General features: G+C 40.8%; 2 protein-coding genes across 3 annotated transcripts; one reads left to right on the top strand and one right to left on the bottom strand.

Annotated features, from left to right (window-relative positions):
* Positions 1-1,343: 1,343 nt before the first annotated feature.
* LOC123647344 (putative olfactory receptor 9A1) lies at positions 1,344-2,288 on the bottom strand. Its single transcript, XM_045564719.1, has one exon. The coding sequence runs from the start codon at positions 2,286-2,288 to the stop codon at positions 1,344-1,346; it is 945 nt and encodes a 314-aa protein (XP_045420675.1).
* A 5,989-nt stretch (positions 2,289-8,277) lies between these two features.
* PRSS37 (serine protease 37) lies at positions 8,278-13,754 on the top strand. 2 transcript variants are annotated; one of them, XM_045564115.1, is made up of 5 exons: positions 8,278-8,472; positions 10,550-10,691; positions 11,900-12,153; positions 12,748-12,884; positions 13,509-13,754. In XM_045564115.1, exons 1-5 carry the CDS (start codon positions 8,439-8,441, stop codon positions 13,647-13,649), a joined length of 708 nt encoding a protein of 235 aa, XP_045420071.1. In that variant the 5' UTR covers positions 8,278-8,438; the 3' UTR covers positions 13,650-13,754. The 2 variants fall into 2 exon arrangements, with proteins under 2 accessions (XP_045420071.1, XP_045420072.1); XM_045564116.1 differs by having other exon boundaries at positions 11,900-12,150.
* Positions 13,755-13,968: the final 214 nt, after the last annotated feature.

Below are 13,968 nucleotides of genomic sequence, written 5' to 3' on the forward strand. Positions count from 1 at the left end.
ATTAATATTTTCTAAAGTGCAACTTCTTTCATTTTTTCCCAGTGGAAGTCTCCTCCAGTTGGCTCCTGAATCCTTCTAATATGACCAGAGTCAGTTTGATATCTGGTATGATAAGATTCTCCAAGCTCATCTTATAGATTTCCTGTCCTAAACCTGGAATCAGGTATTTCTCCAAGAATCTCTGGTTTCTCATGTCAAGAAATGGTACTGGAAGACCACAATCTGGGCCTAGGAATGCTCATTATAATCGGATCGGTCAACGTTGCCAGGACATTTCAGTGGACAGAACCAGGAGAGAGATGGAGACAGATAGATAGACAAGAGAGAGGGAAAACCATGAGTCTATCCAGATATATACTTTTCAAATACAAAATTCTAGAGACTTTGCCTAACCTCTTCTGTATTATATTTAGAGTGAGAATAGTTCATAATTATTCTTTTGTTTTATTTCACGTTATACTCTCAACCTCCTAGAGGGACAATGTGCTATGTCAGGACTGAAGAATGTGAAAGATGCAGGGAGATGGGCCATAGGCTGCCTCTCTCTCTGCCCTCTCTTCACTAATCCCTCAGCCCAAAGACATAGCAAGGCCAGCTCTCCACTGTCATATCATCTCCCAGGACACAGCTCCATTGCCCTACTACTTTGGGAGCTGCCATAATAATGTGAGTTAACATTAGATAAGAGAATGCCTCATTCCAAGACAATCCTTCCATGCCTGCAAAGTTGACCAATTAGAGAAGCACCTGTATTAACATACATCCAGCCCTAAGACTGCTAAGGAGTCAGGTTGATGGAATGACTTTATTCTCACAAATGTCAATTAAGAAAGACCACGTGGGATACTATCAATTAAACATTGGAGGCAGGACCCACAAGGAAAGCCTAAGGCTGGACCTGGGCCACTCACAGGAGGAAGAATGAGCTTCAGTAAAAAGAAGACACCGTGAAAGCACAGAGCCGAATAGGGGAAGATGGTCCCGATACCGAGAATCAAATATTTACATCAGCCATCAGAAAATACATCACACTTTTCTTGTTTTTCCAATTCATAGGTCTTTGTGTTCTAAAAATCACACAATTCTGGATATTTATTCTTGTCACATTTCTTTTGTAACATGTATTATGTAACTACAGAGGGTACATAAATGTATACATCCATTGAAAGACAATAAACAGATCGCCTACATAGGACGCATGCAATTACAAATTGAAGCATTGAGAGTACCTAAAAATTCCCTGATAGATCACAAATATTTGATGATGAGTATGATTATTTTGGATTTAAATTAGTACCTTCAGATTACTCGAGTCGGTGATGAGGATTGTCCACAGGACAGAGCTAATCCTTAAGGAGTTGATAGCAGCGTTTCATGCCATCTCCAAAGGCCTGTATGAATTTGTCATTGCGGAGGGTGAAGATAAAAGGGTTCAGAAAAGGGGTCACCACTAAAACCAGCAGTGATGCTACCCTGTTGTACTCAGCCGCCTGCGTTTGCTTGGGTTTCACATACAGGAACAAGCAGCTGCCATAGCCGATCACGACATAGGTGAAGTGGGAGGAACATGTGGAGAAAGATTTCCTTCGGCCGGAGGCTGAGGGGATCTTGAGGATGGTGGAGATGATGTAGGTGTAGGAGACAATTGTAGGGATCAAAGAACCAATGATAATAAAAACAGCCATTAAAAATAGAATAAACTCTGTGAAAAGAGTGTCATCACAGGATAGCTTGAGTAATTGCCCTCGGTCACAGTAAAAATGATCTAACAGATTTGATTTGCAGAATGTAAGCAGAAATGTAGCATTAACTGGCCAAATTTGAAAAAGGAAACCAAACACCCATGATATAATTACTACCCATTTGCAGGTGTGGCTGTTCATAATGATGTTGTACCTCAGAGGGTTGCAGACAGCCACATAACGGTCCACAGCCATCGCTCCCATTAATGCCAACTCTGAGGTACCCAAAGAAAGGTACAAATATAGTTGTGCAGCACATGCAGTCAAAGATATTGTCTGAGTCTTTGGAAGCAACAACCCCCAGAGCATAAAAGGGACAGCAGTGGATGTGATCAGGATCTCCAGGACAGAGAGGTGACCAAGGAAGAAGTACATAGGCGAATGCAGGCGTTTATCAACACAGACAGTGACAATGATAACTGTGTTTCCCATTACTGTCACTGAGTACAAGAAGAAGAAAGTAGCAAAAAGGACATGGCGTACTTCTTGGGAGCCAGGGAAGCCTAGGAGAAAAAATTCAGTGGCACTAGAGGAATTCCTCAACATTTAGTTCTGAGATCTTGTTCTTTCTGAAATCTAGAGAACAAAAGAGAGATAATAGTTCTCATCTCGACAGAAATAGAAGCTGTTCCAGCTAGAGAATATAATTCCCTCCTGCTCATAGGATCCACAATATGTTCTACTATACTCTTTACACATTCTGTGCTAATTTTTCTAAATATGCACAATATATGAAGGAAATAGAGATGGCCAAGAAGATAAGCCCAGTCACCAATGTCCTATCGTTGGTGTGAGAGCTCAACCTCTGCTAGCATGCACCATTGCACCTTTTCATGTGCAGTTCATCTGCCTCTCCCTTGGCTCTGAAAGGCCAGCCTGTCTGCCTACCTGACCACGGTGTGTGTGTTTTTACCTCTAACTGCCTTCCATGTGGAATGTCCTAAGCTACCCTAACTGCCAGGTATTTTCTCTCTTGTCCACAATGCTGATTACATAGCTTTACTCTTCAGGATCTGGGTGTCCTTGTTCTGGCATACAGGCAGGCCCAAAATGTCCCATACTGATCCTCTCCTACTCTTTCCTTCACAGAAGAAAGACAGCCACCTCCACGGAAAGGTCCTGAAGTGGGAAGTTGTATGGCTCTCTAGAACTTAGCCTCGGCTACCTCCTGCCTAATTAGTGCTAAGGTTGTCAAGCTCTGTGAGCCAGATGAAGCTGCTGCTGTCTTCACTTCTGGTGAAACAAAAACCTCTCTTCACACTAGCATTTAAGAAAAATTCTAGAAATCCTAGTGCCATGGGATGCCTGTTTTCTTCTTTCTCTCTTGCTCTTTCTTTCCCTCTACAACATGTCCCTGAAGAACATTATTCACTGAGGAAAGTTAGTTCAGAGAAACCCTAGGGAACACTGAAGGAAATTTCAGCCATTCTCTCCTGAGGCTAATCAAGTTTTAGAATACTTAAAAGTTTTGTGTAATGGGCAAACTTGGAATCTCCCTCATCAAGAGTTTTTCAACACTCAGGCCGGGCGTGGTGGCTCACGCCTGTAATCCTAGCACTCTGGGAGGCCGAGGCGGGTGGATAGCTCAAGGTCAGGAGTTCGAGACCAGTCTGAGCGAGACCCCGTCTCTACTAAAAATAGAAATAAAAATTATCTGGACAACTAAAAATATATATAGAAAAAATTAGCCGGGCATGGAGGTGCATGCCTGTAGTCCCAGCTACTTGGGAGGCTGAGGCAGTAGCATCGCTTAAGCCCAGGAGTTTGAGGTTGCTGTGAGCTAGGCTGATGCCATGGCACTCACTCTAGCCCGGGCAACAAAGTGAGACTCTGTCTCAAAAAAAAAGAAAATACATTTTTTAAAAAGTAATATATTTATAGGACTAATTTGACCAATCTACCAATATAGTAGAATATTTCAACACAATTCTAATTATTGGTGTCAAGCAAAAAAATTTAGTAAGAATATAGATTTGAATTATACAATTAATTCTGATATACTGAACAAATAGAGACCTTTCTACCCTAAAATTAGAGAGAATGCATTTTTTCAAACACATAAGGAACATTTATAAAAACTGACACTATACTGGTCCTCAAAGCAAGTCTCAATAATTTTCAAAGAACCAGTATCACATAGATTGTATTCTCTGCCTACAAAGAAATTAAGTTACAACTTAAAAAATGATTTAAAAAATTTAAAATTTACCAAAACTTTACAAAATTTATGCAAAAATTCTAAACAGCTTATGAATGAAAGATTTAATCATGTGAAAATTTTAAAAATGATTTAGCACTAAATAATGAAAATGGCCCATATCAAACCTGGTAGACAGAAAACCCATAGGAACTTATACAAAAATTACTGAAATAGAGAATATAGCAAAGCAACTAGCTAATCGATCAACTTATAAATACTAATTGCATTTCCAACATCACTGGTGATGAGGGTGTTATTGTGATTATGTTTTAAAGCCCAGAGAACAAAATCTATCTTGTGCTTTTGAACCTTACAGCAGAATACCTGCTGCTTCTGCTTTTTATGTCTTTTATCAATTCCTATACCCCTTTCCAGGCTCCCATCTCCACCCTCCCTTGTGAAATGCCTCCATGTTTCAGCCAACAACTGTGTCAGTCATTCAGAGGAGGTTTTAAGCCCATAACAAAATACCTGAGATAGGTCCTAGAAATGATGGAGCCTGTACAAGAAAGGGTAATTAGTACACTACCTATTTCCCAAGCTTTCTTGGTCCTGATCCACCAGCTCTCACTCTCCAACATGGCACCACAGCCTCACCCCCCAATAGATACCTTCAGTTACTGATCATTCACCACCAGCAAGGTTGACAGGAGGATACACTTTGTGTTAATGCCTAAATCCCACCCGGAGGGCACAACACAGGGACAGGATGTATATCCTGCCTAGGGATTCTGAACAGCAGGAGAAGGTGCAGGTAGGAGAACTGGGATAGGATTTTTACAAAAGTCTGTTGTATAGAGGTCTCCCTGCCAGTCTCGATCTTTGGTGTAAAAAAGGATGCATCAGTCACACACCTGCCAACTCTCTGTCTGTAGCCATGATAATCTTCTCAGCCTTACTGAAACCTGCCCTAGGAAAGATTAGTTTCAGGAATCTGAGCTTTATTCGCCTCATCTAGAGATAAGAATTTCAAAGTTGGAGCCAAGTGACCCTTCCATGGAGTCACTTCCATGGAGTTAAAATTCATTCCAAGTGCCTTCCATACCCTTTCAATTACTTTCACTAGGACCTCCTTACAAGTGTGACTAGAGTCCCCCTCCTCTGGTGGTCCCATTGATTCCCTCCTTTCTGTGCTACTCTGAGGAAGCACAGCTCTGTCTCCACCAGTCTGTGTGACACTGACTCCCCGCTCCTTTACACCTGTCAGTCACACCCAGCCCAACCCTCTTCAGAATTGCTTCACTTGTGCAGGTTATATCTCATAACAAGCACTGTTTGAATAAAGTTCCCAACCAATACCAACACCAATAACTCTTTCCAGATCTCTAAATCTGTTCTTATCACTACATTGTCCTCTCTGACATGGGGTATGTTCTCTTTCCCTCTCTCTCTCTCTCTCCCCCTCCCTCTCTCCTATCTATAACTGCCACTTTCAAATGGAATAACTGAATTTTAGTGGAAAAATATAGCAAGGATATTACTTAAATAAAAAATTAGTTAGGATGGTAAGGATGATACAATTATAGATTTATAGTCTCTACAAACCTGAGATATTCTGTAGAATGAGGCTGGGGACAGATAGAAGCATATGTACATGGAATCTATAATGACACCAACAGATAAAGAACTTAACAAAAAATTTACAAACATGTAAGGAAATGTTGACTATCACACACACAAAAATAGTTTCTCAAAGAGAAGCTTTCAGTACAATGTCCATAAGTATTAAAACAAGAAACCCTGCTTTTTTTTTTCAGCTTATTATGGGGGTACAAAAGTTTAGGTTATGTATATTGTCCATACCCCCCTCCCCAGTCAGAGTTTCAAGTGTCTCCATTCCCCAGACAGTGCGCATCGCACTCATTATGTAGGTATATACCCATCCCCTCCCCCCACTCCCCACATCTGTCCGACACCCCATTGGTGTTATTCCCAAATGTGCACTTAGGTGATGATCAGGGAAACCAATTTTCTGGTGAGTACATGTGGTGCTTATTTTTCCATTCTTGGGATACTTCACTTAGTAGAGTGGGTTCCAACTCTCTCCAGGAGAACAAAAGAGATTCTATATCACCATTATTTCTTATAGCTGAGTAATACTCCATGGTATACATATACCACATTTTACTAATCCACTCATGTATTGATGGGCATTTGGGGTGTTTCCACATCTTTGCAATTGTGAATTGTGCTGCTATAAACATTCGGGTGCAGATGTCTTTGTAATAGAATGTCTTTTGTTCTTTGGGGTAGATGCCCAATAATGGGATTGCTGGATCAAATGGTAGGTCTACTTGTATCTGTTTAAGTTATCTCCATATTGCTTTCCACAGGGAAACCCTGCTCTTGAAAGCAACAGTGTGTGGAGTGGGCAAGTGGAAGGGGGTGGCAAAGAGGGGACAAGATGATATCATGAACATTGAGGGAGGCCCCTAATCTATGCTAGGGAGGTGAACTTTATTCTGAGACAATATGGAATTACTGAAGAATTTTCAGTGGGAGATGAGTATGATCTTATCTGGATTTTAGAAAAGAAACAGCTCAGTGTTAAAGAGAGAATGTCAGGTTGAGCAACAAGAAAGAGGCACAAGTGAGACAAGATTATAGCCTGGATAGAATGACAGTAGTGAGCATGGAAAGATGGGGTTGGATTCAAGAGGTCCCATAAAGAAACATGGACTTTGGGGTGAGAAAAAGAAATAAAACAGGTAGAAGGTAGAGTTATCCCTAAAATAAGGCACAATGGCAGAAGAATGAAATTGAAAGGCTGGAGAAGTGAGTTTACTTTTGACATGCTAACTGTCCTAGAGGACAGACAGACAATGGTTTGCAGGAGGGAGTTGTGTATGTAGGACCAAAGGTCTGGGCTAGAGATAACCTTTTTGAAAATCATAGACAGGTCGTGTCCCCAGAGGAAGCCTCCTCCAGATAATCTGTTAACTTTAGAGCTCTTTTTCTATGTAGTGACCCTTATTTTCTGCTCTTAGCTCTGCTGCTTCTAAACCAGGCCACAAATACTCTTCCTGGCCCATAATCTGTCCAAAAGATCTATGAAAAATGACCTCAGAGTAAGGTATATCTCTTTCTCAACTTTTTACCTTTAACTAATGCCACCTCCCAATACACACACACACAGAGTCTTCTACAACTCCACCCTGTCTTCAAACCTCAAGTACATTTCATAAACTAGCCCACACCTCTGTGTTTGTTCCAGACAGTATGCACCATGTCTGGTTTTCATTACACACTTTGAGGAATCTGTGGGAGTGACTGTACAGCTTTACAAGTTCCATGCTGGTTAACGGGGTGAATCCTGGAAGACATGGTTGAAACACTGTGGGTATCCAGTAACAAGATCTACATGCTACCTAGGCTGTCCACCACATGTGACTGGGAAAATCACTTAGATTCTCTCTGCTTCAGTGCTTCAGATCAGAAAAAACGATACCAGGCCCAGCCCTATCTCTTCTTTCTAGGGTTGTTGTGGCATTTGGGATGAGACTATGAGTTTAAGAAACGTTAAAAGGTTAGAGTGATACAAAACAAAATTAATTTTACATTTCAGACTAACCTGATGTAAAATCACCACTGACAAGTCTGTAAGGAACTTAGCTCAGTGCCTGGGATTCAGTAAGCACTCTATGAATGTTAGCTATCAGTGTTACTGCTCTTTTTCTTATTAGGGCATGCTCCCAATTATCCAAGGATGACTGTGATAGTCTATTATTAGCTTAGAAATCTTTTCATTAGGTAAAAACCATTTAGAGGTACTGCTTTCTGAACTGTCACCAACATACATTAGATCCTAAATCTAATGTCATCTAGACTATAAGCCATTCCACAACTGTCAAGATATCTGTTCTAGAAATGTTTTCCATTTCCACATTTCCTTAGCTCAAAGCTGTTGATCAGGACAACAAAGACCAAGTTGGTGATGATGACTGAGTGATGAAATAGTGATCAAAGGCACAGATGAAGCTAGTGTAACAAAGAAGGGAGGGGCCAAAGGAGAGCATAAGTAGCAGGGGATTCAGAGCAAAACCAAGGACACTGTCTTCTTGAGCTAAGGTGGGGAATCCTGTCCCCTACATCCCTGGCCTCAGAAACTGGGTGGGGAAGATAAGTCCTGAAACTAGATCTCCCTTTCCACAGACAACTGAATTACCTTCAAGCAGATGTGCTTCTAGGGGCAGCAGATAGAGGGATTTGGATCTAGGAGTCTAAGGAATGAAACTTTGTTTTCCTTCCCTGAAAGGCCTCAATGGAGGCACAATACCCCACCTTCCCTGGAGGAGAAGGGCTTCCATCTACCTATCTGGAGTCATCTCCCTCCCTCCCCCGTTTATGCCCAGAGCTGCTTTCCAATCCCATGGAGTGCCCCCATACCTAACCATATCCACTGAATTCCACCAGGTGTTCTGGAGAAGACAACTGAACTAAGGGCTCCAAATTCTGCTTATCTTCTTCTACATCTCACACAGAAAGAGCTGGACCTCATGAAATTTATCTTCTATTTAAGTATCCTTGCTGGTATGTACCCAAGACCCCCTACTGTATTCTGTAACACATAGCTTAATGTATGATGGGGTAAGGCAGAGGCAGGATGTGTGATGGGTGCAGAAGAAAAGTCAAGAAACACTGCCATGAGCAGAATTAGGGGACTCCCCTCTTAGACTCTATCCAGAGGCTTTCAAGACAGCCTGAGCCTGCCCTTCTAGTGCTAAGCTATGAGGTAGGTTAAGGCACACACACCTGCCTTGGAGAATGCTCAACAGTGAGTGTTCCCCACCTTCTTATTCAAAAATGTGGCCTCATCACCCTCTGAGAAAGTCCCAGTGTGGTCAGAAGAATAGAGAACACGTTTTGACCTTTTCTAAAACTTTAAAGACTCAGGATGCAGGGGATGGAGAAGCTGGAAACAGAAGATCAAAGACTAGGGTCCTATTTTCTGCAGTCCCTGCCTTCCATGAACTTCTGATGGCAGACTTTTATGGTGAGGCATTTCTCAACACTCCCTGACTGCCTAGGTTGTATCACATACTGAGTAAGTTAATTAATCATTTTGTGCTTCAGTTTCTTTAAAATGAGGGTATTACTACCTACATTATAGAGTTACTGTGAAGATTAAATAAATCCATGCAAAGCATATAGAACAATGCCTGATATAGAGCTCAATGTCTCCTTCCCTTATTAATCATCTAACCTGTTCCCCTTGGGGTTTCTGTGTGATCATACACAGAAGGGTGTGGGGAGGTATAAGCCTAGGCTTAGGGAGGATTAACAGAAGTACTGAGAGCAGTCAAAACAAGAACAGTACTGGCCTTCTTCCCTTTCACTCACCAGGGTATTTCAAAAATAATTTATTTATAAAAACATTATATGTTCGTATTAGAAAATTTAGAAATTTCAAAAGTAGAAAAAAATAGGTTTAATTCATAATCTCACCTCCAAGTTAATACATGCTAGCACTTTGTTTAAATTTACTCCCAGACTTTATATATATATATTTGCATTTAAATGATTTTTTGTTTTTGAGACAATTGGATTATGTTACATATATTTTTATTGCTATTTTAGCTTAAAGAAGCTTTATTAACATTTTCTTTGCTGTTTCATATATTTTATAAATACAACTTTTAATATATTATGTTCCACTTGTTCATGTGCTTTCTTTTTGAGACAGAGTCTTGCTCTGTCACCCCGGGTAGAGTGCAGTGGTGTCATCGTAGCTCACTGCAACCTCAAACTCCTGGGCTCAAGCAATCCTCCTGCCTCAGCCGCCCAAGTAGCTGGGACTACGGGCACATGCCAAGACACCCGGCTAATTTTTTTATTTTTAGTAGAGATGGGGTCTCACTCTAGCTTAGGCTGGTCTCTCCTGAGCTCAAGCTATCTTCCCGCCTCAGCCTCCCAGAGTGCTAGGATTATAGGTGTGAGCCACCATGTCTGGCCCTTCATGTACTTCTTTATTTCAACATCCAATATTATTGTATTGGACATTTATGTTTCTGATGTTCAGCTATTATAGTGCTAAAATGAGCACACTTATTCATAATCTTTGCCTATATCTGATTTTTTTCTTTAGAATGGATTCTTAGGTTGGAATGGCTAAGTCACGGGTTATAAATTTACAATTTACAATTTCTTTTTTTTTTCTTTTATTTTTTACACATCCCACCTCGTGCAACAATTTACAATTTTTTTAATTTTTTATTTTTTTTTTGTTTCAGCATATTACAGGGGTACAAATGTTTAGGTTATGTATATTGCCTTTGCCCCACACACAGGAGAAAAATTTATAATTCTTGAAGCCTATTTTTAAATTGCTTTTCAAGAAGATAGAATCAATTTACAAGCAGTGAATGAAGGTCTTTCTCATTATACTTTCTTAGATTGCATATCATCAATATTAAACAGAAATTATTATAAATATTAGATGAAATAGTATGTCCTTTTAATTTACATTTTTATTAGAAAAAAAGTCAAATATATTCACATTTTCTGGCTAATTGATTACTTCTTTAAAATCATCCATATTCCCTTTCAACTAGGAAATTGTTGATTATCTTGTTTTAACATACATTAAGAATATTCATTATTTTCTCAGGGACATCTTTCTTTGCTAACTCATCTGTGCAGAAAGAAGATCATGCTCCCTATTTAGTATACCTAAAGTCTCACTTCAACCCCTGTGTGGGTGTCCTCATCAAAACCCAATGGGTACTGGCCCCAGCTCACTGCTACTTACCGTGAGTATTGGGCATCCCCACCTTCTGAAATAGCTATTATTCATTCTAAACCAGTGGTTCTCAAATGTATGCCCCCCATGATACATTTGGCAATGTCTGAAGATATTTTTGGTTGTCACAACCAAGAGGCAATGCTATCAGCATCTAGCGGGTAGAGGCCAGAGCAAAGATACTGCTCAATATCCTACAGGGCACAGCATAGTCCCCCACAACTAAGACTTGTCCAGCCCAAAATGTTGATAGTGCCACTGCTGAGGAACCCTTTGCTACATATTATTCCTCCTTAGTCTCCAATCAGTTTTTTCAACCCTTTTTACTTATAATATAAATGCATTTTATCAGTTAAGGGCCCAGAAGGTAAAAACTGATAATGCACTCAAACTGGGTAAATTGAGGAGAGTTTTAGAAAGGAACTAATGGCAAGGGTATGGAGATATTAAAGGGAAAACACAAAGAATAGTTCTGTACCACCTGGGTTATTACTAAGGAAATGCAGTGACCACCCCTAGGCCTAAAGGGGTGAATGGTTTCAAGGAAAATAAAGACAAAGAGAGAACCATGTAAGAGACTACTTGATAGAAATTGTAACCTGTGGTCAAGGGACACAGTCAATCTGTGGCAACACTGAATGGAGGAAGCTGGGAGGACAAATACTCCAACCTCACTCTTTTCCTTCCAATTTCCTTCTGGTGCTTCCTATTGGCCAAAACCCAATGGGAAGCAAGAGGACAAGAAAGCTCATTGATTTATGTCACACATGTCACATATGTCACCTTCCACAGGTGCACAGCAGGGGAGACTAGGGTTGTTCATGCATCAGTTAGTGAACCAAACAGATACCCAGCCTCAGATCATCTTATTCTTCTGGACAGGCTAGAGCTGGAGAGGAGGGGAAATTATTTGACTACATCATTTTCCTCTTCACTGCATTAAGGGTGCTACATGAAAACATAGTGGTTAAGGGCTCCACCACTTACTATCTGACGATGGGTGAATTACTCCTATGTGCCTCCATTACTTCATGTGTACAATGAGGATAAAAGTAGGATCTGCTGCATAGATTTGTGAGTTAAATGAGACAATCCAGATAAAGCACTTGGCAGAGTACCTGGCACATTATAACATTCAGTATCTTAGCAACGATGATGATGATCATCATCATCATCATCATCATCATAGTGATTACATCCAACCCTTTCTCTCTCCAGAAATCTGAAAGTGATGCTGGGAAATTTCAAGAGTAGAGTCAGAGATGGGACAGAGCAGACAATTAGCCCTGTCCAGATTATCCGCTACTGGAACTACAGTCATAGCTCCCCGCAAGATGACCTCATGCTCATTAAGCTAGCGAAGCCTGCTGCCTTCAACCACAAAGTCCAGCCCCTTCCCATTGCCACCAGCAATGTCCGGCCAGGCACTGTCTGCCTGCTTTCAGGTTTGGACTGGAGCCAACAAAACAGTGGTGAGTGTACCTCCCACAGCAAATAAGGACCATCAGTTATCCTTGAAGAGAAGCATCCATCTCCTCGTAACTGTGAGAAGAGAGGAGAGGAGAATAGGTGGAGATTCAAGGGAGTTGCTATATGAGTGGTCTGGCAAAAACGGACCTGCCCAGAAGAACAAAGCTACTTCTTTCCCGGGGTGTCTAACACCCCACTGCCTCTGTCAGGCTTTGGCAGCTGGAGCCACCAGGCCATCTGACTCTGCATAGAGGTCATACATACCTTTCCTGATTGTCAGTCACAATTCACATGAAGGAAGCTATGGTCCTACTTCCCATTTATGTTCATCTTACGTGTAAAGGACACTTCCAAGAACTTGACTCAGGTCACTTATTCCTCCAAGATAGGCCATGGAGTAAAAAGAAAACTCTACTTTTTCAAAACCTTTGGGATTAACTCTCATAACCATGCTCAAGATCATTCCTTACCTTTTTCTCATTCCTTATTTTCTTTAGACTCACACAAAAATACATCAGTTGAAACAGAGGGTGGTGGTTAAGAGGATTAAATAACAATTGTCAACAGGATGTCTTCTTTTATCCCTGTCTCCTCAGGCAGACACCCTGACTTAAGGCAGAACCTAGAGGCCCCTGTGATGTCTGATAAGGAGTGCCAAAAAACCGAACAAGGAAAAAGCCACAGGAACTCCTTATGTGTGAAATTTGTGAAAGTATTCAGCCGAATTTTTGGGGTACTTTTTTCTCTATATTCAGCTTTCATTTATTTGTATGTGCCCAGTTAACTATATAATCATGATATAAACAATTTTTTGGAGTTCTAAATAATTTCTTGAGAATTTGACATGGCTGTTGCAAAGCCACCACTGTTTCTTCGGTAATGGGCTCTCCTTGCAGGGTACCTTTATTCATTAAAGGGCATCAGGTAGTATCTCTAGTTAAATACATTGTTCGTTCTCATAGCTGCAAGTAAAATAGTGAAATTAGCCATTGCTTAAAAAAAATTTCAAACTTTTTACAAGCTAAAACTGGCTTCACCATTTCAGAAAATGGAGTTTGACTCATTTTACATGTGATTTCTAGAGAGGTTGTTCTCCGACTTTCTCAAGATCACACAAGGCTAGTTACAGAAAAGCTTGAAAAAGGACTCAAGCTTCCCCTCCCCCGATTCAGTGCTCTTTTCATGACGAAGCATGCTGCCTATAGGCAGGTCTCACCCAAGCTGGGAACTAGAGAGGGTTCCTGTGAGGAGAAGATCTCACTCTCTCTCTCCCCCCCCACCCACCCCCCATCTTCCTCCCTCCCTCCCTCTCTCCTTCCTTCCCTCTCTCCCTCCACCTCTTCATGATCTCTTGCAGGAGGTGGCTGTAGCTACTGTCATCTGCAAAAACAAGCTCCAGGGGATTGAAGTTGGGCATTTCATGGGAGGGGACGTTGGCATTTACACCAATGTTTACAAATATGTATCCTGGATTGAGAAAAACACTAAGGACAGATGAGACCCTACGTCGCCCTCTGTATTACATTGGCTCTGTCAGTGACTGTGTAAGCTGATGTTTTTCTCTTAACTCAAAATCTCCAAATAAAAATCTTTGGATGCAGCATACCAATAGCTTGTTTTCTTTTTTGTCTCTGTATCTTTAATGATGTGAAGAACCAAGAACAAAATACGAAATGAGCACTTACTATACTGTACTACAGGTTATATTCATTATCTCATTTAATGTACATAACAAACCTTTGAGGTTATCTTTTATTCCCACTTTACAAATGAGAAAATTAAGACTAAAAGAGGTAACTTTACATTACCCATAGCTG

This window comes from Lemur catta, chromosome 11 (assembly GCF_020740605.2).
Source record: "Lemur catta isolate mLemCat1 chromosome 11, mLemCat1.pri, whole genome shotgun sequence".
NCBI lineage: Eukaryota > Metazoa > Chordata > Mammalia > Primates > Lemuridae > Lemur > Lemur catta.

Coding starts and splice junctions, on each gene's coding strand:
- LOC123647344 (XM_045564719.1), bottom strand. CDS start 2,288: ATGTTGAGGAATTCCTCTAGTGCCACTGAATTTTTTCTCCTAGGCTTC.
- PRSS37 (XM_045564115.1), top strand. CDS start 8,439: ATGAAATTTATCTTCTATTTAAGTATCCTTGCTG. Junction 8,473..10,549: donor CTATTTAAGTATCCTTGCTG/GTATGTACCCAA, acceptor TTATTTTCTCAG/GGACATCTTTCTTTGCTAAC. Junction 10,692..11,899: donor CCAGCTCACTGCTACTTACC/GTGAGTATTGGG, acceptor TTCTCTCTCCAG/AAATCTGAAAGTGATGCTGG.